Source organism: Falco cherrug, chromosome Z (assembly GCF_023634085.1).
Source record: "Falco cherrug isolate bFalChe1 chromosome Z, bFalChe1.pri, whole genome shotgun sequence".
Lineage (NCBI taxonomy): Eukaryota > Metazoa > Chordata > Aves > Falconiformes > Falconidae > Falco > Falco cherrug.
Genome location: NC_073720.1, coordinates 17325402 through 17348306, shown reverse-complemented (window position 1 = coordinate 17348306; position 22905 = coordinate 17325402). Strand labels below are relative to the sequence as shown.

The 22905-nt window shown below is 37.0% G+C and overlaps 1 protein-coding gene across 1 annotated transcript in view; it reads left to right on the top strand.

Moving 5' to 3' along the window:
• The window catches only part of HCN1 (hyperpolarization activated cyclic nucleotide gated potassium channel 1), a 194966-nt gene that overhangs the window by 89459 nt on the left and 82602 nt on the right, over window positions 1–22905 (top strand). Inside the window, exon 3 of the mRNA XM_055699520.1 lies at window positions 15844–16005. Within this exon, the coding sequence (XP_055555495.1) occupies window positions 15844–16005 (162 nt within the window). The remainder of the gene's footprint in view (window positions 1–15843; window positions 16006–22905) is intronic.

Below are 22905 nucleotides of genomic sequence, written 5' to 3'. Positions count from 1 at the left end.
GGGTTGGGGGGAGGCACCCAAAAGCCTACTGGATTAAAATGAAATAGGCTATGTGTTGGACAAGAGCAAAATATTCAGACATCCTGGGTGTTCATTTTATGCATTAATCTGCAAGGTTATTTTTCTGAATCCTTAATTAGCCAGGTCTAGGTGATGTTGCAAGTTGCTTAGTAGGGAATTTTTTGTACTTTTTTTAAAGTTGGTGTTCAATAAGTAAGAATAAAATTAACAGGAATAGCAAGGAAACCTTGTAATGGGGTTGTGCATGCTCTTTATGCTGGTTTTCAGTGCTTGGTGATTTGGGCTGTTGTTTAACTGTATTTCTATACACAAATTTAACAGACAGTGATGTCCTTTTCCTCTCAGTTTCCTACTAAATAGTGTTCAAGTTCACAGCACATATAAAAGTGTATCCATGTATTTTCTCTTAGGTCATCAGGCAAAGATAGAAGAGTAGTAAATAGCCACATGACAGTAGTTTTCAGTTGGTTAGATAGATCCAATCTCCATGTGAATCCTGTGTAAACTACAAAAGATGCAAAATCTACTAATTTGTCTCTAGCTCTCTTTTCAGAAAAGGGTATGTTCATCATCATGATTAATTTTACTGCTACAGATAAATGCCAGAACATGAAATACAGACTGGCATAATGTTGCTGTTTGCTGGTAGCAGAGACATGTATGTTCTCAATGCCAGGAGTACAGACACACAAATAAAACTTGAACTAACATTTATTTTGATGTATAAGATATGTAAGGAACTGTTAATGGATCCTTTTGCTGTTTCAGACATAAAACCAAAGTGTGCAATAAACCAGGGAATAATATTTGAAATTAACTAAATTCCATATGAACCAAGGCTTTCCTGTTTCTGCTATCTTTACCACACAGTTATCTCTCCCTCTTGGCTGTCTGTTGGATTCAGGCCTCCCAAATCTTTTCTCTTCTTACAGCTGGGACACAGTAACTGCCACTGAATTTAATTCAGCCACAAAAGGACAGGGAAAATTAAGTGAAATTCTCAAACCAGAGAAGGCAATACCAAACTCCTACTTCTGCAAGACAAGGATTTCCCTAGGATACCTGTAGGTATCCTCCAAAGGAGCTCTGTATATTCTCTAAGTAAAGAGCTTTATGAAAGTAAAGAAGAAACGGGCCAGGTGGAAAAGAATTGTGTGTTGAGAGTGGTGTTTGGTGCTGTGTTTATAACCAGAAACAGTGCATTTGGTGGTGAAACACTGTTGAGGAGTGTGTGCCTAAGGTTAGAAGACGGGGTTTGACTGCATAAGAGCTCCAGGCACATATCAAAACCCCGGTGATACTTACACATACAACAGTGTCATATGTCATCTGTACATATATTTATGTATGCATAAATATACACACGCTTACACAGATGTTATCACATATATGTTAGTACATTATATCCAGCATCACAAAACAAATTGTTCATGCTTTTTCCATTTTAACAGTTGTACTTGAATGAAGAGGAAAGATCTAACAGTACACTAATAGAATAATGTTCTGCTTGTTGCTGAAAGGGAAATACTGAGAAAGCAGATAATTGTTTTATAATTGTGCTCCTTCAGAAAGGAAGAATCAGTAATTACTGAAGTGCAAAGGGAAGACAAATCAATTGAGAGGAAAACTGAAAAGTTTGAAAGGAAGATGTTGGAGATACCTGACTGTGATTTAAAGACGATTTAGTCTGTGATTACGAAATCTTTTCCATTTTTAAAAAATAATGATAAACTTGATTAGTTGTTTTGTTTTCACTTTCAGAGCTAACATTCACTTCATTGTTGCCATGATGCAATGAACTTGGTTCTTGAAAAAAAGAGCGTAATTAATTATTTTAGATTTTTATTTTAGATTATTTAGATTTTTAAAATATAAATAATATTTATCACTGTTTCTCCTCATGTAAAGACACTGAGCATCCTTACTTCATAATCTTAGGGGAGTAAAGGGAATGAGCATTGCATGTGGAAAACTGTATGTGGGAAATATATGTGACCTCCTTGTGCTGGGTGCACAAGAAAGGGTGTAGCAACCCCAGAGGCATCCTCTGTCTGCTGTGCAGACGCTCTTTGTCCAGACAGCTGGTAGGGAGCCAGGGACGAGCTGTGGTGTCTGTGTCTGCTGCTTCTCAACAATAAGCCATCCTGCAGTTAGTATTGTAAAGACGCATAAGTGCACAGAGTAAGTGTGGTCTTGTGCAGAAAGCACAGTCTGAATATGTAACACGAGGCATGTTGAAACAGTAAGACAACCGCTTTATTTATTTTTAATGTGTTTATTCCAGAAATAGAAGTCAGATGGTTGCCGGTCAAACTGTAAAGGATTTCGCAGAATGATCGTGCTTGTGGGTTGTGTTTGTTTTTTTTTTCTCTTCTTCTATTTAATGATGAAAATCATGGCATTTTAATGTCTGGAAAACATGTGGGTGACCCAGGAATTACTATTATTTGTTCTGGCTATCAGACAGGGAAGAAAAAACTATATTTGGCAGGTTGATTTATAAAAAATGGCAGTTGTTTATTGCTGCTTCTGGGGCTGGGAATATTAGAGCACGTTCGAGGCAGATGGACTAGCCAAGTCACAGGGTCATTTGGGCAGGTGATAAATTGTCCAGAGTAATTTCAAAATTGTACTTCAGGGAATACTGCCTCGTAGAGAATTGAGTAAGTGCTGCTCCACATTCAGCAGTCTTTTAGAAAACTGCCCGCAGCCTGTTTTCATTGCTTACAGCCGGACTGCAGGGCAAGGACTGGGGCAGACAAATAGTTTTCACAGCTCTGTAAAACCATGGCTTCTCCTTCCTTCTGTCCTGCCCTTTTCCCTTCCTTGAGTGTTGCCACACACACACACACCCCACCACACACACCCCACAGGCACACAACAGCTGGAACACATGCAGCTGGAAAAGTATTCAGAGATAAAACAGTATCTGGCTTGCAGGATGAGTTTGCCTGGGAGCTCCTTGTATTTTACGTTCATATTTTCACCACCTCATTAGAAATAAGAGGGCCCATCACCTTCCCCACAGAAATGTTTCAAGACACCTCAGCTCTGTGTAAAGGGCTCAGTTTACCTGCCCCAATCATGACACGCGGGCAAAGCTGACAAATGGAAAAAATGACAAAACCCTAATGTCCTGGCACTGTTACCATAGTAGACGATGTCATAAGAGGTTAGTGGGGAAGGGCCAGCCTGCAGTCCCAATGGTGGTGGTCCAGTGCTCCTCCCAGCACTCACCACCTTTGTTGTTCAGGAACGCGCTTCAGCATGGATCTTGCTGACCATGTATGAGACACTGTCACTCAGTGCTCCTGGTGGTACTACCTGAACACTGTGCAGTCTTACTGAGCCCATTTCACACATACTGAGTTGTTTTTTGCATATACTGGTTACAATTGACCTCCTCTCTCCTGCCACCTCTGCATTTTTTATCGTTCTCTTCCTGAGTTATTAGCTCTACCATGTGCAGACCAGGTCTTCTGAGACACCTGAAGCACCTAGTGCTTGGCTGTTGCTGCCAAAGCATACTGTAAAATTAATCTCAAGTTTTGTGGGTCACCTAAATCACAGTAATATTGGCTTGGATTTGGAAATATTGTCTCAGTGCGGTAGTTGAAATGTTAGTCTTTTGATGGCCACCATTGGATACAAACACTCTGAGAAAGGATGGATAGAGTTACTTGCTCTAAATTGGAGAACCTTTTCTGGATGTTTTTTGGATGTAATGTTCATCTTCTCTGTGGGAGTGTATGAAAAAAAGAAGGAAATCAAAAGAAAATACTGCACAGGCACACGGTATAGACAAATTAGAACATTTGGAATGGATGGACTGAAAATGTACTGCAGGGATGCTCTGGGGAGCAAGAATAAGAGAAAGCACAGAAACCAGAGGGAAATTCTGGTCTACTTACTGAAAGTAAATCCTTGTCCTCCAGATGTTTGGTAACAGAAAAGCTTGCCTTTAAAAATGCAAGTGTGTCAAAATCTCAACACCAATTTGGTATTGCTTATAATACACAAAGAGAAAGTATGGATACTCTTTTTGTTAAAAAATTTACATGGTATTGCTTCGGCAAGAGCTGCAATAGGGAAACAGAGCCAGCCTTTGCAAAGTGCAACCTAGTGAGTATTTTGTACTTGGAAAATGGGGCAAAATATTCTGCAGCAAAGTTTAAACAATTTATAGCCAAAGGACAATTTGAAAACAAGGCATGTTGAGCATATCCACTAGAAAACAATAGAAAGCCACTGCTAAGACAGCCAAGGAAGTAAAGGGAGATAACACATATCTGTGTCTGGAAAGGCTGAGTCCTCGCATTACGCCCTCAACAGGAATAAATCTGACGTGGTGACTGCTGAGCTAGGGGCAGCCTTCCCAGGGAGACAGCGTGCTGTGACAGCAGAGGCACTGGGCAAGGCTGGCGTGGGGCAGCTTGCCCTGCAAATGGGCTGGGAGAAGAGCACGCAGGGGCACCACTGTGCTCAGCCGTTAAGCAGCGCAGAAAGCGGTGACAAAATGAACGTGCAGGAGGGTGCAAGGCGAGGGAAAGGGAGTCATGTTGGGGTGGCCAGGGTCTTGGTGCATATCCTGCAGTTCTCCTACTGGAGTCCCAGAAACAGTGCAAGAATGATAGAAAAGAAAGTCAAGAAATAGGGGGTGGGGGTATAGGAACCTTAATTTAGAGTAAAAAGAAATTACATGGTATTGTTATTTTTCAGTGGAGCCTTCTGACTAGACTTATCACTTCTTTGTGTAGTTCATGATTTGTTGTTGATTAGTTTTAGTAAATAATAATTTAGTAAATAATAATGTATGACATTTTTGTGCACGTTTCAAATTCATAGGCTGACATGTTGTGTCATTTATAAAGTAAACAGTCTTGTTGCATTATTCATATGGTGAACTACAGCTAGACATTGTGTTTATCGAGGTACTAAAAAAAAAATATTAAAAAATTACAAAATGTAAACTCTTCCTGGAGAGACTATGTAATAGTAAGTACCATGAGAGGTACAATGGTTTTACATATTAGGCTTGCTGTGTACTAACAGTTTTCTTTTTCAAAATACCTTTGATATTTTGTGTATTTTATTTTGTGATATTTTTTTAGGATTCACATTGCTTGCTCTGCTGCCCCTTTCAGCACTGTGGGAGTGATTTAATGTAGTGAATAAAATGCTAAAACAGAATTAACTATGTTAAAAAACCAGAATTAATTATTTAGATAATTTATTTAAAAAAAAAAAAAGTGAAAAAATCAGTCCAGGCACAATATCCCCTTATCAGCATGTCATTGTTATAGCACTAAAACACAAAATCTAAGTTGATCATGCATTTATTCCGGAAAAATTTTACTCATCAGAAGCAAGTGTTATTTTAAATAATATTTTGGAAATAGGCAAAAATCAAAGAACCCAAATAGGACTGTAAAAGAATGCTTCTTCCTGTAGTTCCTCTTTTCTGATACAACTTGTATGTCTTTTCTGTAGGTTTTTTGTTTTCAATCTCTCACTTTTTCATAGGCTATCCTTATGAGAGCTTTTGAGTATTCAGAACTGTGTGCATGCATGAACTCGCTTTTCATAATAATGATAGCCATGTATTTACCAAATGTTGAACTTGGTTGCAAAAATAGAATAATTCAGCATATGAAATGTCTGCTCAAGACAGTTTTGTGTACTAAACCAAGTAAACACAATATTTTATAAAAGAGTGCTATGTGCAAATTTCCGTAATAATTTCTTTAAACTGGTAATATTTTTCAGACTACATGAAGTTTTTATCAGGCAACTGAATTTTTAATTTCTGCTCGCAATTTTGAGGCAAATTATTAAGACTATGATTCTGGTGTGTTCTTCCTACCTGGACAGGTATCAGTTCTTTTTTGGTATTTAACTTTTAAAACCCCCAAAAAGATCCCCTATGTAATTTTGAGTGACAGTAAGATTTTTAACTGTAAGCTTTGTTTGCACTTCTCAGAAAAAAGGTTTTCTATAGTGCAGTTCAATTAGCCTTGTAATTTTTAAAATAATATGTCCATATTGTGAAGCATTCACTTAGGCCTCAAATGATTGATAAGCAATTAGCACAATAATTTATTTACATATATACTTCTAGAAATTATTTGATTTTTATGTGTGTGTGTGATTATGATATATGAGTGATGTGATCATATTTGCTATACCAAGATTTTCAAAGGAATAAGTGGATTTTGTGCATTTTGGGCTTTAAGGATCCAGCTGATAAAGACTTCTGACTTTTGCATAGTACTATGCACTAATCAACCACCTTGACTTCTATTGATAGTCTTTTTTTTTTTTTTTTTTTTTTTGATAAGGATTGGCCTATGAACTCTTCTTTTTGATTACTATAGAAAGCAAATTTAGATTCTAATATACTATGGAATTTTACATATTTTATTCACCACTTATTTAATCTTAACTCAAATATATAAGCATTAAAGTGTAACAATTGCCTCAAAACCCAGCATTTTGGGGCTTTTTAAAATGAAGTTATTACTTGCTATTAAAAGAAAGCCTTGTGAATCAATGTGGTCTCAGGACCACATTGATTCACATCTCCCAGTCCACAGGAAATTTAACATAGCAACTTTAATTTTAAATTCCTTGCCCATTATTTCCATGTTTGGAAGAGTATCCTCAACAGCTTCAGTAAGACACCAACTTAAACTCCTCAGGTGAAATATTCCGCATTATTTCAGTGCTTTGCTATTAGATCATTATGTCACTGTATTATAATTAGGACTTATTATTATATATAATTCAAAATTATATTTTGAACTTCAAAATTATAATTATTTTGAAGTTCAGATATGTGGCAGCATGACTTTGGGGGTAGGCATCCTGTAAAAAGAACTGGTAATTGAATAATGTTAATGAACCATCCCCTTAAATCTCAAGCTGTTTGGGTTTTTCTTTTTTGGGGGGGGCGGGGCGGGGTTAGGATGATGTAAAAGAAAACTTTATTTTCCTTTTATTCACACACTTTCATTGACTTCCCAAGCCTGGTTCTGGCTGAGACAAGGGAAGCTCCTTGAAGTACTTGCAGCGTGTCATGACATACAGATTTAGTGAAAAGAAAAAACATAGAGAGTTGTTTTATAGAAACAATAGTTTCAGATACAATTTCTTTAAACACGCAGACTTTGAAGTTTCTGTGTACATCTAATCTTCTGGTGCTTTTCCTACTATCAGAAAGTATCTGATTTCATTTCATATTCAGAGTTAGGAAGTTAAAACACAACTACCTTTTAAAAAAATAAACAACAACGAATGATGCTTAGGAAAATACTGAGGTTGAAAGAGGTTGGTTACCTGTGTGCCATTTTTACAATGTTGTTTATAAAAATATGTTGTTCTGGGAAATGCCGTGTCTTTCTATGTATTTATAAATACTGCCTGCAGTGTATTCACTTTGTGTTTATCCATTTTTATTGAATCTTACTGTTGGATTTGGGAGTATGGGAATCTGAATTGTGTCCTGCTGGTTTTGATGGCAGGTTCAGGCAGGGCAGTGCCCTGTTCCTCTCTTTAAAATGTGTGGCTCAGAGGAAAAGACCTAGCCTGCTGGGGGTAGACTGTAATTATCTCCAGAGTTGTGCTTTAAAAATGGAAATCAAAAGGGTTCACAGGGTTTGTGAGACCTGAGTGATCAATAATGTCGTAAACCAATTTTATTAGTCATGGCACTTTTTCTGAAAACTTTGGTAATTCCTAAGGTTCTCCCTAAATTGTCTCAGCATTTTTGGCACAATTTATAGTAGATTGCTTTATAAACACATATATGGTATTTATCATTTTATTTCACATTCATTAAGGATGAAAACTGCTTGTGTAAGTAATTACAACTGGGGAACATAGGCTTCAGAAGCTGATACTGATCCCTAAAGCTGCTATTAGGTACCTGACTTAGAAACATATAGAATGACAGAACCATAGAATCATCTAGATTGAAAAAGGCCTTTGAGATCATCAAATCCAGCTGTTAACTTCATGCCCTTATATTTTATATGTTGTAGTCAGTGATAATTTTTTAGGATTCACACTGCTTGCCCTGCTGCCCCTTTCAGCACTGTGGGAATCCCTGCCTTGGCCTTTCTGTGGGCAGATGAGTGATGATGAATAACTTGTTTTTTTTCTCTTGTTGCTGCCAAAGTACATCAGCACATGAATATGAGAAACTCTTGCTCAGCTAGTAAAAAAAATAATAAAATCATAAATAATATTTCAGGCCATTTAGGTACTAACTGTATCTCCAAGCTGCCTCCTTTGTAGGATATAAAAAAAAATATAAATTATAATAAATGAAATGCTCTCTCTAGCTCAGCTCCGTTCACAGAGGTCTCCAGCTTGAGTTCAGTGATGCTATCACTTGAGATACTTGGCCCGTCAAGAAGCTTGAGCTGAAGGTCAGGTGATGTTGCTTGAAATAATGCTGAAAAAGGAACAGAGCTATACTTCCGGATGACAAAACTCTCAATCTCTGTGCTTATGTGTGTAGTTCAAGTATTTTTTGCCATATGATCACTCTCAGTTTAGTACTATGACTTGAGAAGAGCTTCAACTAAATTTTGTCCCAGAGGCAGGCTGTTAATATTGCATGTTTGTGTCTTTCTGATAGCTGTGAACTGGGTTTTGTTTGTTTATTTTTACTTTGCTTCAGTTAATGGACATAAATTCTTTCTGTCATCAATATAAGTGATGAATGAGAGAGAACTCCACTCTGTAAAAACACAGCAAAAATTAGCACTGTATCTTTTATTTCAGGATCCTGAGTTTTGTCATTCCTGGCCTGTTTTCTTCATTGTAGAACTAAAGTGACTGTTCCTCTCTATTTGGATGTAAAGACAGGTCACACACATATAACAGGATAATAAACCCACACGTTTTAGCAGTGAAGTCATGCCCTCTGTCTGAGAGGTAATATAATAGTATGGCATTGGCCAATTCACAGTAGAAAATATATATTGCAGAATTTGTATTTATAAATAGATTTTGCTTCCTGGTTATATGTGACCTTTCCAAGACTTGCCTAAGTCTTTCTTCAGCAAAGCAGTTTCATTAATGCTTTCAGGTTTAACCTGGATATGGCACACTGTCACATTTATATGTTGTTGTGCTGTACTTTTTGCTCCCTGTACAGAAACTGGCTTCCATTTGTACATGCCTTGAATTGGAATAAATGGAACTTCTGTTATAAAATCCAATGTCAGATTGGCTCCATCTAGAAAATAACAATTTTTAAAGGTCACATAAAATAGGCTTTTTTCCAGATATGTTTGATTAAAAATAGTTTGTTCTGTTTATTAAATCACTGGTGTTTTCCCTTCAGGGTGAACTAAAGCAGAAGCAGATCTTTGTGTTTGTCATCAGCTTAAGGTCACAAATAAATATAGATTAAATAGTGTTGTATATATTTTCTACTACTGAATTATCAATTATGAATTATATGTCATAAAATTAGGCACACACACATCAGGAGTCACTGAGTATGAAATGTTACTCTGAGGGCATGGCCAGGCATTTCAATCAGTGCATGTTTACATCTGCTTACACAAATGTGTTTCCAGTGTGGAATGTAGCAACCTGCAACTCCCAAAGAAACTGGCTTTGATAGGAGTTGGATCAGACCCGTAGTATGCCAAGTGGTATTTACAAAGAACGTCTTTTGAAATCAATTGGTGGAATATGAAATGGCTAAATAAAAAGTGATGATTGCCTTTCATTGTTTAAAGCGGATTGAGAGATGGATACTTAAAAAGAGGCGTTGTACTCTCCCTTGTATTCTTTTATTTCCTGGTGAGCTTTGTTACAACCAGTAGCTTAGAAGTGATCATTTAGCTCAGGTAGGAAAATTTGGATCCTGTGGTTTATAATCTCAGTCTAGTTGGTGCTCTGAGGGATAAACCTAATAATACTGGACTAACCCAGAGATCAAACCAAAAACCCCATCATTTTTCTAACTCTTATTTTGCCCTGCAGTCTATCCTGAGGTTCCAGCACTGCCCTTGGTACATACAGCTTTCAGCATTCTTTCCAGAGCCTCCATGCATGTGTGCAGCTCTTTCTGGCTCTCTGCTGTGGCTATTTAATATTCCAGGCTCCACACAGCTCACTTAATATGAGTGTCATTTCCTATTGCTCACGGCATGATGTAAATCCTAATTTGAAGATTAAATCCAAGCTAGCCTTTAGTATTTCTGAGGGGTGGAAGAGGTGTCTGGATGAACTCAGTATTGTGAGATTTGAATAAATTTTCTAGGAAGTCCTAAGACTTACTTTGTCTTTCTTTCTTTTTTTTAATCAGAATTCGGATAATTTAAATGCATCAATTTTGATAATAAACTGAACCTAAAAATCAAACTGAACTAAAAACCACACTAAAAATATTACATGCCAATTATCAGAAGGCAGAAGAGGTAACCTGTGCGTTCCATGACAGCAGTTCAACATATTTTGTGTTCCTTTAGTTAAACTAAATGTGTACCATTAACTTAATATGACAGCCCTTAAACACTTTTAAGCAAGTGGGTTGATAAGACTCAGTTTTTCTGTCTCAGGCTCAGAAATCAGAGTTAGGAGGACCAATTCAAAGTATATGCTCCACTGTAAATGTGAGGAAGGAATAGTCTGCTTCCTGTTTCACATGTGGGAATAAAAAGTCATCAATAAAGTGTGAATAAAAACTGAAATAAAACATGTGAACTCTGGATTTCTTGAACAATTTCTCACTCCTCTGTGACCAATGTTTTGCCAAAATATTAGAACTGTTAATCTGTGGTTATGTTTCAGCCACTGTCAGAGGCATTGCCAACTCTAGGCAAACATTTAAGGTTTCCAGGGTATTGAGAAAAAATACGAAAATAATATGGGAAGAAATGAGTTCTCAGAAGTTCATAAATTAAATTTATTATTAATCATGATTTTGTAGTTTAGGGAAACTATGAAAAATTACAGTATTATAGCAACCCCACCCCACCAAACATGATAATAATAAAAAGTATCATGCATAATTGGAATGAAACTAAGTAGTAAGCAAAAAGGAGAGCTATCTATTAAATCTTTCCTATTATGTGAAATAAAAATATGGAAAGAACTAGTTCTCAAGGGAACTTTAACTTTTTCTGAGTTGCAGTAATCTCATGTCACTCCAGTATTTTTTTGAAATGTGTTGTCGAAAATTTGCACCTAGTCCTGGTTAAGCTGAATATTTAGGTATGAAATTAGAAGTCTATATAATATAAAGTGGCCAGATTTTCAGAAGTGTTTTATAGCTGCAATTCCTGCTTATTTGAATGGCATTTGTGAGTGGTGAGTGTTCAATGATAATCAGGCTATTTATATTTAACTACCTGAGTAATGGGGTTTAGGAGCCTAACTTTAGTTGCATGTGTTTGAGGTTTTTTTTGTTATGAATACTATCTTGATAGGACATCTATTCAAACAGAGAGATTTAACCACACATCTGTACTGCAAAATCAGGGTAAATCAATTTGTGGTCTTCCTAGATTTCTTTCTATCCCACTAGAGGACCAGCTGATGAGCCAGCCACCATCTGCTAAAATGAGTAGCATTAGCTTTCTGTCCTCTGGTTCCTCCTTAACAAACTACACTTCAAACATCTCCCAGGAGTTTTAATAAGGTTTATTTCATTAATACAGGAACTGTGCTTTGTGATTACAAAAAGAAAATGTTATAAAAATAGGACTTCTCTCACTACTCTTATTTAAATGAATCACAATCAGTTTCTGAATAAGATGAAATATTAAACATGCAATATATGACTTAAATCCACAAAATAGTGTGGCTATTATTGTTTTAAAAAACAACACATGCACCCCCACCCAAATGAAATTATGTCAATACATTACCATGACTCAATATTACTGTTCACTTACAATGCATGCTTTGGGTATTTAAATATTTTTTTTCAACCAAGCACACATTTCCATAAGACGTTACTTTTAGGAAAAAGTAACTCAGTTTTTCTCTGCTGGAGAGAGAATATGCAGAGATGTTTTAAAGGTTTTTTAAACATTTGCTTAAGATTTTTCTTATGAAGTTATTTTATTTAATACAGAGTGATCACATTTATTAGAACAGGCTACACAAATAGACTATATAAACAAAAGATGAGCAATAAAAATATATTATAGTTGAAATGCTGATAGAATATTCCCATGTTAAGCAATCCAGATAATATCCAGAGTATGTTCATGCATTTAATAATACTGACCCTGAACGCTAAGCTTCACAGGAGCTATTTCTAGAGTGAAAAGTTTCAGAAATGATGGAAGGTTCCAGTGTTGTATGCAGACTGTTGCAGTAATTTCCTTTGCTGGATTTGGTTTCACATAAAATTTTTAGTATGTTATTGTTCTTGCAGCAAATGAACGTTTCTGCAGAGGTACACTACTAATGAAAAGGCTTTGAATAAAAACATACATTACACAGTCATGCCACTGTGGCAAGATAGAATAGTTCTTGCAGAGCCCAAACCCAGTGGCAGACCTCTTCAGTTCAGCAAGGCCCTTTAGTCTGAACTCATTGCTCCAGATATTTGGTTTGAATTTTAGTCCCCCTTTGTAATATCTCTTTCTGTGTCCTGGTTCTACTGGCTCATTTGGGAAGGCTTACTGAGCTATTGCAGTCTTATGGGGTAGGCAGGGAGCGATACATCCGTAAAAGCCAGGCAGAGCTTGGAAATCCTGAAGTAAATACCTTGGCAAATCTATCCACCTGCTTTTTCTTTTTCTTTCCCTCCCTCCCCTCTTTTTTTTTCCCCCAGTGCACATTACCCTACTGTACAACTTTAAAATGTTAAATTAAAATGTACCAGCACAAAAAAAATAAATCTTGGAAACTCTATATCAAGATACAAGCTTTGCAGACTATCTCTGCAGTGTGAACTGATGCCCAAAAGTGGGCTCCATGCAAGTGAAAAAACTGTAGATCATCATTTTTATGCAGCTGCGATCACAGGATAGATGCACAGTCTGTTGTGGTGCCTAAGCCTGTAATTACAGAGGCAAGATAAAGATTCAGGAGCCTTGGGTATGTGCAAGTGCTGCTTTTTGAACTCTGGCGGGTTTTAGAGAACCAGATCTTCCCCTGTTTATCACATACACCTAGGTGCATGATTTCAGAAACATTCCCTGTAGAAATGAAGACGTTTGTGCTCGGTTTGGCTCTGATGTTTGTGACCCATTTTTTAAAAAACACACAGGATCCAATACATGAATTATTCTTCACATCTGGTCTTATGGTAAAGCCTAATGGGAAGCTGGAGGCAGTATGAAAACAATGTGGGTGGGAACTTTGATTTTTGTCCAGCCATAGTGTAGAGGTATGATAACTTGCTTTTCTGGAGCAATAGAAGATTCCTGGGGAAGTTGTGATCTCTGTGTAAAATATGTGTTGTTTCTGTCTGACATGCTGCACTTTTTCAAACAAATATTCTGGGGCAAATCCTGCTTTCTCTGACAGAACTTCTGCAACTTTTCATGTGATCAGGAATATATCTGCACTTTGCAGTTGTGGTATAATAACCATGTAGAGAAGGTGTAATCTGAATAAGTGATAGTGTTCCAAAAGAGTAGTTGTCCTTACTATTTTTTCCAGTTCTTAAAAGTAAAATTATTTCAGTTCAGACATCTATTGTCTCAGTTCATATCATGCTGCTAAAACTGTAGCTATTGAAATAGCTGAGTGTAAATACATTTCTTAACAAGACAAATGTGTAATGGTAACACTTTTCTGTTTGTTTCCATTTACAGTATCTCCTAAATATCAATGTCATGTTTTCAATTTTGACAGGAGCTATATGATATTTGTATAAGACATGACATTTTGAATAATGTTACAAACATCTGTTTCCAATGTCTTCTCAAACTGGGATTTGGAATATATTCTCTTAAAATGCCCTAGACTGAAAAAAATTTTTGAACATGAAGTTAATGTCTAAGGTATGTTACCACTGTGCAGGCTTTGCATTTTGGAACTCAAAACATACACCATCATTTTCAAACAAGGATGAACTCCCACTAACAGAAAATGATGTTGAAAGGTACTATAACATGCTCTCTATATTTGCACTTGCACTCATTTACAGTATGGGTACTTAATCTTTGCTTTTAGTTTAGGTGTTTAAACATTAGGATACAAACATTGTCTCTGTCATACGTGAATTCTTATATTTACAAATGCAAAATGTGATGTGCCAATATGCCTGTATACCTCTAGCAATCTGATGGTTTCAGCACTAAAGCCTCTGATTTCTATGTCTGTCTGTAAAATTAAATATTTTCTACTTAAAATTCCATGAAATACCAACTGGACATTCTTAATTTTCTAAATGGAACTCCTGCTGAGAGATAATTATGCATATTAGAACATAACATATTTGTCTTGAGTTCACGGAGTTGAGTAGTAACTAAAGGATATGCCTGTATTAGTAGTTTGGAAGTTCTTTAAAACCACTATAGGAGAAAAATGCTAAATACAGTGTTTTACCCCAGACTATTTGGAAGCTGACTGCTGCTGTCCATGCTACAAATTAGCCCACGACAAACCTGAAAATGTCTGTGCTGTTTCTAAGCATATCTGTATAATCTGCTGTAAGACACTTTTCAGATACAGTTTTGGGCCACTCACTTTAAGAGGGACGCAGAGGTGCTGGAGCGTGTCCAGAGAAGGGCAGTGCAGCTGGTGAAGGGTCTGGAGCACAACTCTTATGAGGAGCGGCTGAGGGAACCAGGGGTGTTTGGCCTGGAGAGGAGGAGGCTCAGGGGGATCTTACCGCTCTCTACAACTGCCGGACAAGAATTTGGGGGCAGGGCTCTTCTTCCACATAACAAGCAGCAGGACAAGAGGAAATGGCCTCAAGTTGTGCCAGGGGAGATTTAGATTAGATATTAGGAAAAATTTATTCACTGAAAGGGTTGTCAAACATTAGAAGAGGCTGCCCAGGGAGGTGGTGGAGTCAGCATCCCTGGAGGTGTTTAAAAAATGCATTGATGCAGTGCATAGGGACATGGGTTTAAGTATTGGACTTGGTGCTCCTGGCTTAACAGTTGGACTCGATGATCTCAAAGGTCATTTCCAACCTAAATGATTCCATGATTCTGTGATTATTCGTCTAACAAAAGGGGAATATATTGAAATCCAAATGATTATATTAATTTGATATAACCTTAACTACTACATGTGTAGTAGCCACAGGATTCTCAGTATGTTAAGAAAACTGGTAATGATTAAGAGTGATGAACTACTTTTTTGTCATTTTGCTTGGTGAACTGGTACATGCAAATTGGATAGTGTAGCAGTCCAGAAATATGTAAATCTACTTATATTGCTTCTTCATGCAGATTTTTGTGCTTTTAAGGAGGTAAGAAATGCAAAGGTAAATCTTTTCTGAACAGGTCATTGAATTTGCATCTCCCACAGCTTTCTGAGTGTTTAGACACTAAGATCACAGACAAGTAAAGTTATCACTACCTTTATAAGCATTTTTAATTTCTGAGAATTTCTTCAACTGAAAGGAGTTTTAGGCTTTAAGAAAACTTTTCAGTTGGTGAATTTGTATCCAAAATATGCTTTTTTTCAGTAGCTTATATAGCACTGGTATGCAGCAAAGTGTCAGGTGTGTCAGCACAGCCCAAATTAATGTGCCCAAATTAATGGTCCTTGCTGAGAAATCTCAGCTTTTTTAGAAGTTCAGGATGATACTTCTTCCCCTTTAAACTGCCGAATGAGAATTAAATTATTTGCATCTTGTACATCACCTGTAATTTGTTCCCACAGATTTTCCACATGACGTACGATCTGGCCAGTGCTGTGGTGAGAATCTTTAATCTGATTGGAATGATGCTGCTGCTGTGCCACTGGGATGGCTGTCTGCAGTTTTTAGTACCATTACTCCAGGATTTCCCACCAGATTGCTGGGTGTCCCTAAACGGTATGGTTGTAAGTATTGTTCATTTTTCATTGTGCTTTCTAAACATTATTTTTCTAAACAGTTAGCTTCAGAATTAAGAGTAAAAATACATGCAAATTAATACACTGCCCTGCAATTTATTCAAGGTTACTTTTATGTTTTGTTGGCCGGCTTGCTAATGACTTAGTTTGTTTTGTAGCCTCATCACTGATACAGTGATATTGACTCATTGGCAGCAAACGAGCCAGAAAATACTTTCAGTTTTAAGGTAACCCTGTCATTGGGCATCTGAAAACATGTGTCTCTCCAGTTTTTGCCATTTTAGTATCCATAAGACAGCACCTTTACTGCAGATTAGCATCTTGCTAAGTCCCACATATTTCTATTGTAGAAACATAACTATTTATTCCTTTAAGAACATGATAATACACATTACTGTGGAAGCTCATTGACTGAGGTTGTCAGTCATACAGACAAGTATTTGCAGTCATCAAGCAACAACTTTAATGACAAGCAGCATGTTTGCTGACACCTCATTGTGCAGCTTTCCTAAAAAAATAGTGACATCTCTTCAAAAATGGGATTGCTACAATAAAAAGTAGGTCACCAGGATGCTGACTGGCACATCTTTGCATTCTGCTGCATTCTGGGTTCTGCTTTGTAACATCTTCCATTTACATTTACAAAGGGTATTTTGCTACCACCATGTTAAAGATCTGAATGAAAACCATGCTAACAAGTGAAAGGAAACCTTGGATTACACTTAATTGAAGTATTTCACTTTTAAAGAGCACTGAACTAGGAAATTCTCTCTTTCATAAGAAGAGCTACATCTAATCTAGAAGGCTGTGAACATGCTCAGGGACACCCTTCTTTTCTTTCTGCCTGCCCACAGTGAGGTTTTCTTATGGAAACAGTACTTTATCCTTAATGGCCACATAGGCTTGGAAAGATCCTTTCCAAAAGTTGCACCATTTTTTTTTTTCTTTTTTTCTTTTTTCTAGCAACTGAATCTGTTACTGTTTAATCAAGACTGTAGGGAGATATCAAAACTGAGCAAGATTATGTTCACAGCATCGGCAGATAGGCAGTATTTTAGTCCTATGGCAAGAGAAAGGTTTGTGGACTGCCAGCCTGGAATCAGGAGGATATCTCAGGCTACTGCTGGGGGAAACAGCTAGATCATTTTCTGCCCCCATCCTGATGTTACAAGACATTTCCTGATTGCTTTTCAGGCTCTGAAATTGAATTCTAATTCTTTAGCACTGAATACAGACAGAGAAGCTGTCATGGAGTATCAGTCCTCTGAAATGATGGAAGGAATAGAAGCATGATGGTGATGATGGTTATATACTTTGCTGGTGTATTCAAAGTCTAACCAACAGCTGACTTTGGAATCTGTGGGGGCTTCATGTTCATGATATTGCAAGAGCTTTGGGAAGAGGGGTGCCTTACTCCCCTGGTATACTGTACCATGCAACAATTTAATCTACTCTGAATTTTAAAACATTTGTTACTGAAATGACTGTACCTAATACTAGGATTTGGACTCAAATGCTGTTGAGACAGAAGGTCAGATAAGAATCTTATTTCTTCTGCCCTTGAGTTCTTTGTCTGTGAACTGATAGTGATGGCCATAGCCAAAGGCCAGTATTGTCAGGAAGAGATCTTGCCCTAGCCCCAGCTCATGCACCTCTCCGTCAAAGTATTCCCTTCTACTCAGATTTTAGTTAGTGACTTTAGTAAATTAGTAGGTAAAGATAAGTCCTTGCACCTCCATACATTTGGAGTTTTGTTCAGATTTGAGTCAAATAATTCTGAAATACCTCTACCCAAAGGCAAAATTGTCCCTCCTGAATTTCAGTCTTTTTTTGAGTAAGGGGTGTGTGTGTGTGTGTGTGTTGTATGAGCATTTCCCGTGTTGCGGATGGTGGCTCTAATGTACAAACCTCAAAATGACATTGTTACAAGGACTAACCTCAGGCTAATACACCAATTTTTCTCTGAAGCAGAATTTTAACACTTATTCATTGTGATCATTTGCTTGAAGACTTACTTAAGCCAATGTATGCTCAACGACAAAAAGTTAGTTTTCCAATATGCAAGGCAGTTGCAAGCCAAAGCATTTGCAGATAACCTGATGCTAAAGGAATTAGGATGCCATGAGGATGACATGCTGTCTCCTCAACTGACAGCCCAGCATACCCTTCCAGCCCATAGTTCCCTTCTGCCTTGTACATTAGTTGCGTCAGGTTGCAGAGTACAAGAACTTCTAAAAGCTTTCTAGTGAAAGCTGTTTCTTCTGTCAAGCTGATATGTGAAAGTAATCAAATTCCACAGGCATGATCATAATTTTAAATTATAAATACAGTTAAGAAAAGTAACAGCTTAAATTTAATGTCACAAAGGAATAGGATAATTAAACCAAGCTGCATTTTTGCTTACTGTCTCTCTAAACAATGCAACTGAATGCAATTAAAGCAAAACAAATTGGTTGGATCTTCATCTTTGAAAGGATGATTAAAATGTCATAGTGCATCATGAAGTAGACTATGAAATGAAATAGAAAGCCTTCTCTGTGGAAAGGAGTGAGAACACCACTGGTTAATACTGCACCAACCTACAGCCTAAGTAGTTCAACAGAAGTGTTCAGATGACATTTGGAGCCTATCTTCAATAATAATACTAATAATGATGATGAACCCATATTGTGTCTGTAATCTCAGACCGGCCTTCTTGACTGGTTCTGAACATTGGCCTTCATATTCCCATGAAATGAAAACCAGAGATGGCATCTTCCTTTAAGTTTTCTAAATGTGATCACACTTGCCCAGTATCTTTACTGCCATTTGATTGAACCAACTTTATTAATGCTGAGTTTCTGTTGACAGGCAAGATCTTGTGCTTTTCCAGAATATTGAGGCACTTCTCTTCAAAAATAAGAAAACCAGTAAATACAATATAAAAGTAAGCAGCAGTTTTTTCCCTGCTCACTTTTAGTCATGTTCCAACCAATCCATTACAAAGTTCAGTCAATTACTTCTGCAAGGGTATATGGCTCTCTGATGCCATTCCTAGGGTGGTTCTTTTTAACACTAGGATTCTGAGTTTCATTCCTCAAAAAAGTCTTTTATGAACAAGTTTCACAGACTTTCCTAATGAGTCTGCCTAATTACTCCTTGGCTCAGAAAGGCTGTTATCCACAGCTCCTTGATGATTTATCCTCAGCTTTCTGATCTATATTGCTTCAGACTGTGCTTCCATAATGACTCATAGACCAAACATCTTTATCATACCTCAGTGTTTGAGCCAATAGTTCTTATAAAAATTAGGAGCAAAACTTGCAGCTGAAACCAGGTTAGGCACAAGAACAGAAAAGCACAGTGCTCCTCTCCTACAGTCGGTCTGTGCAAACTGAGATTCTGCATTTTGCATTTGCTTTCACGTGCAGTGAATTACAAAAACACAGCATGTAAGTCCCAGCTGATGAACAGTTATAGCCAGGTCTTATATGGGACAGAGTTTTGAGTCAAGTAATGATGAGAGATGACATTTTTGCCACTGATGCCATATGGCCATCTAAGCACGACTGCCTGCAATGAAATACCCTTTGCAGTAGATGATTAGTTTTTGTCGTATTGGAAGTTTGCTCTAGCTTTTTGTATCACCTATGGCGAAGACTCAAAGGCATGTTAGTCCTTGAAGTAACAGTACCTGAGGCTCTCCAACCTATATTTTCCTGTCTATATTTGCAATAATTGATGTATGTTTAAAAAAACATATAGTCCTTTAAGGAGCATATATGCTTGGTATTTCCAGATTATTCTCATATAATGTTCCATTAGTGGGATCAAAATGTAGCAGAGGAGTACAGAATTTAACTAGAAGGGTGAGCGTTTTAGAAGTCAAAAGGGAATGTAAAGCTTTTGGAGAGGGCTTGCTTTGCTGGTATTTCTCATGGCAGTCAACCGACATTTGTTCAGCAAGAGCCCTTCAGGTACTCTGGTTTCTTTGTTTTGGCTTTTCCTTACTGCCCTTGTGGATGGATTGTTTGCAGTTCTTGGGGGATTTTATGGTTTGGATTTGGTGAAGTGGAATTTTGCATTATATTAACTCCCTGTCGTGTTGTATCGTTTCCTCAGTGGCAAAGGAAATCAGATGTTAGACTTCAGATCTTCATGTCTGGCAGCATCAGCATTGCTAGGAAAAGAATTTGGGAAGTTCTGCTGTAGAGCCTGAAAGTTCTCTCCTTGTAAAACAAATGACTTCAATGAATACCTGATATTTAGAAATTTAGAAATGCAGAAGATGGGAGGATTTTTAATGGTCTAAGAACTATGCTAACATATGTATAATATGCACAAAACCTATTTAGTAATATCACACAGAACTTTAATTCTCAACATTTCTTAGTAATGAACACCATTTTCAATTACACAATCACTTTTTTTTTTAATAAGATCTCTGCTTTACTTAAAGGAGCTCAAAGAATACATTTTAGTCATTTGATGTATCATTCAGCATTGGATTTTCTGCTTTTTGATAATGCTTCTGCTTAGCACCTTCTTCCCTAGAGCCGGCCATTAGGGATCATTTGCATTTAATCATTATGTGATAATCATCATTTAGAGCTTCACAAGTGTTTTTGAGTACCTTCTTATTATATTGCAAGATACTGTAGAGCCACATTTAAAGCATTAGATTCCTCTGACTTCATTTGCAGTGCTGAGCAATAAATGCTTATGGAAATCAAATCCCACAGTCTTAAATTGGGTGCTTAGAAAATATGGAACATACGGGAATCATCTGATTACTAGAGACACTGAGGATCTCATGAGGTATTCTACTACTGTAATGTATTTTACACTCATGTATTTATATTTACGTATGTCTATGTAGTTATAGAATGCTTCTATGAACAGATAAAAGATTGAAATGAGCTGTCAGAGATGGACTATGACGAAAATCAGGGGAATTGCCCAACTAAGATGTGCTGTATTTACAACACAATTTGAAAATATGATCATACTAATAACAAGAATATGTAACTAACATCCTTAGGACTAAGGTACCCATATTTTGGGAATCTACAGCAAATAATAATATCCATTCTAGTGTGTGCAGCTGTTCTGAATTCAGTTATTGCTCTGTATTGCACAATTCACTGACCTGGTCACTGCGTCTGTCCATTTCTCCCTGCATCAAGATGATGAAGGAATGACCTGTTTCACTGGGTTGGGATCAAGTGTTAAGCCTAAAAGTATATTAGTTCAGGCGAATACATTAGTTCATGTGATTTGACACTGTAGGAAACTGTAGAGGAAATTTTTGTAGATGTGCAGTGCTAAATGACAAGGTAGTTTAATGCAGACTGAGGGCATGTGTTAACTGCAATACCGAAGTTTTATGCCAAGCTAGCAAGGAGCAGAGAAATGGGGTAGCTGAGGACACTGTTGATTTAACTTAGCTTGTCATGGTCAATGAAAAAGGAAACAAGTCAAGTTCTCATTTCTACAACAATTGCTGAGGCTTTAGGAAGACCCCATAGATTTTGGCTCACGCTTTTTTCTGTTCTCTGACAGGTTAGCAGGTCATCTGCTTTTGCAAGGATAAAAAAGGAAGTAACGATAACTTTGCCTTCCTACTTTCTTGTCTTTGATATAGTATTTTATATAATTTTGCTGATGTCTCCTGTACTTTTGAAATGTGTATTTCACAGTAGATTTCTAATGTTCCTAAGTAAAAACAGTTATTAGATTTCCTGTGCCTCATATTTTTTGAAAATGTCATTATTTATATTTTTTTCTGTGTATTGATTTCTGCCAACAGGAAACTGATTCTAAATACTAAGGAAGTTCCTCTGATCAAGCCCAGCATCTATACAGTGTGCTTTAAAAGTTATGTCCATCATGGCTGCTTGCTCTTGTCCTAGAAAGTGTATCCATTTGTTCCATACTATTTTCTTACTGGTTTTTTATGTTTTCTGGTTGAGATTGTATTTTTCTTTTTCAAGCCATGAAACACTGGTGCAAAGTAGTGGGTTTTGTCTTCTTTTTAAAAATCTGACATACAGCATAAACAGTTTTAGATCCTGTGAAAGGCAGACCTCACTGGTTACCTAACCTAGAATTATGACAAATGCATTCTTCTTCATGACTTACCACCATTGATGTGTTCCTGGGTTATGATTTTGAGCTCATTGTGCTAATACCATGAACTAATTGAGTATTAGAACCTTCAAAGCTGAAAAATAAAGGTGCAAAATCATTTACAGGGAGGTTTAAAACTTCAAAAAAGTTTAACATTAGTATAAATACATTATCCATGAATATCTGGATGACAACTGAGACAAAGGTGAAAACAACGTTTCAAAGAAGCTATTCCCAGTTGTAATCCCACAACTGCACCAACTCTGGAAATTGTTTAGTGTTATGAACTTAACTATTATCATAAGCCCTGCTGCCTTTACACTCACTAAAATACTTTAAACTCAGTGTTGTAGTATTGATACAATTATTTAATGCTGATGGTGATAGTTGTTTTAGCAGATATTGGTGCTCAGGTCTACAGAGAAAGGATCTAAATTAGGACACGTGTCTGTAAGTGTTGATTGTAGCACTTTGTTACTGGTGTGATAATAGGTGGTAAAGAGGATGACTTCTGTAATGAATTAGTTGGCTGCCTTGCATGCTTCTGTCTCTTTCAGATAGAAAGCTGGTCTTCCTTATATGGGGTAAGAGTAATGAAACAATTAAAGGAAGCATGCAAAAGCAAATTGATGTACTTAGTAAATACTAACATTGCCACACTTTTTCTTTGTTATCATAAGAGCTAGTAGGAAGTTACCAAAATGTGGATGCAAGGTGGGAATTGCCTGATTATCACCAAAATTTAATTTCCATGTTTCCCCCTCAAAAACCAACCCAACT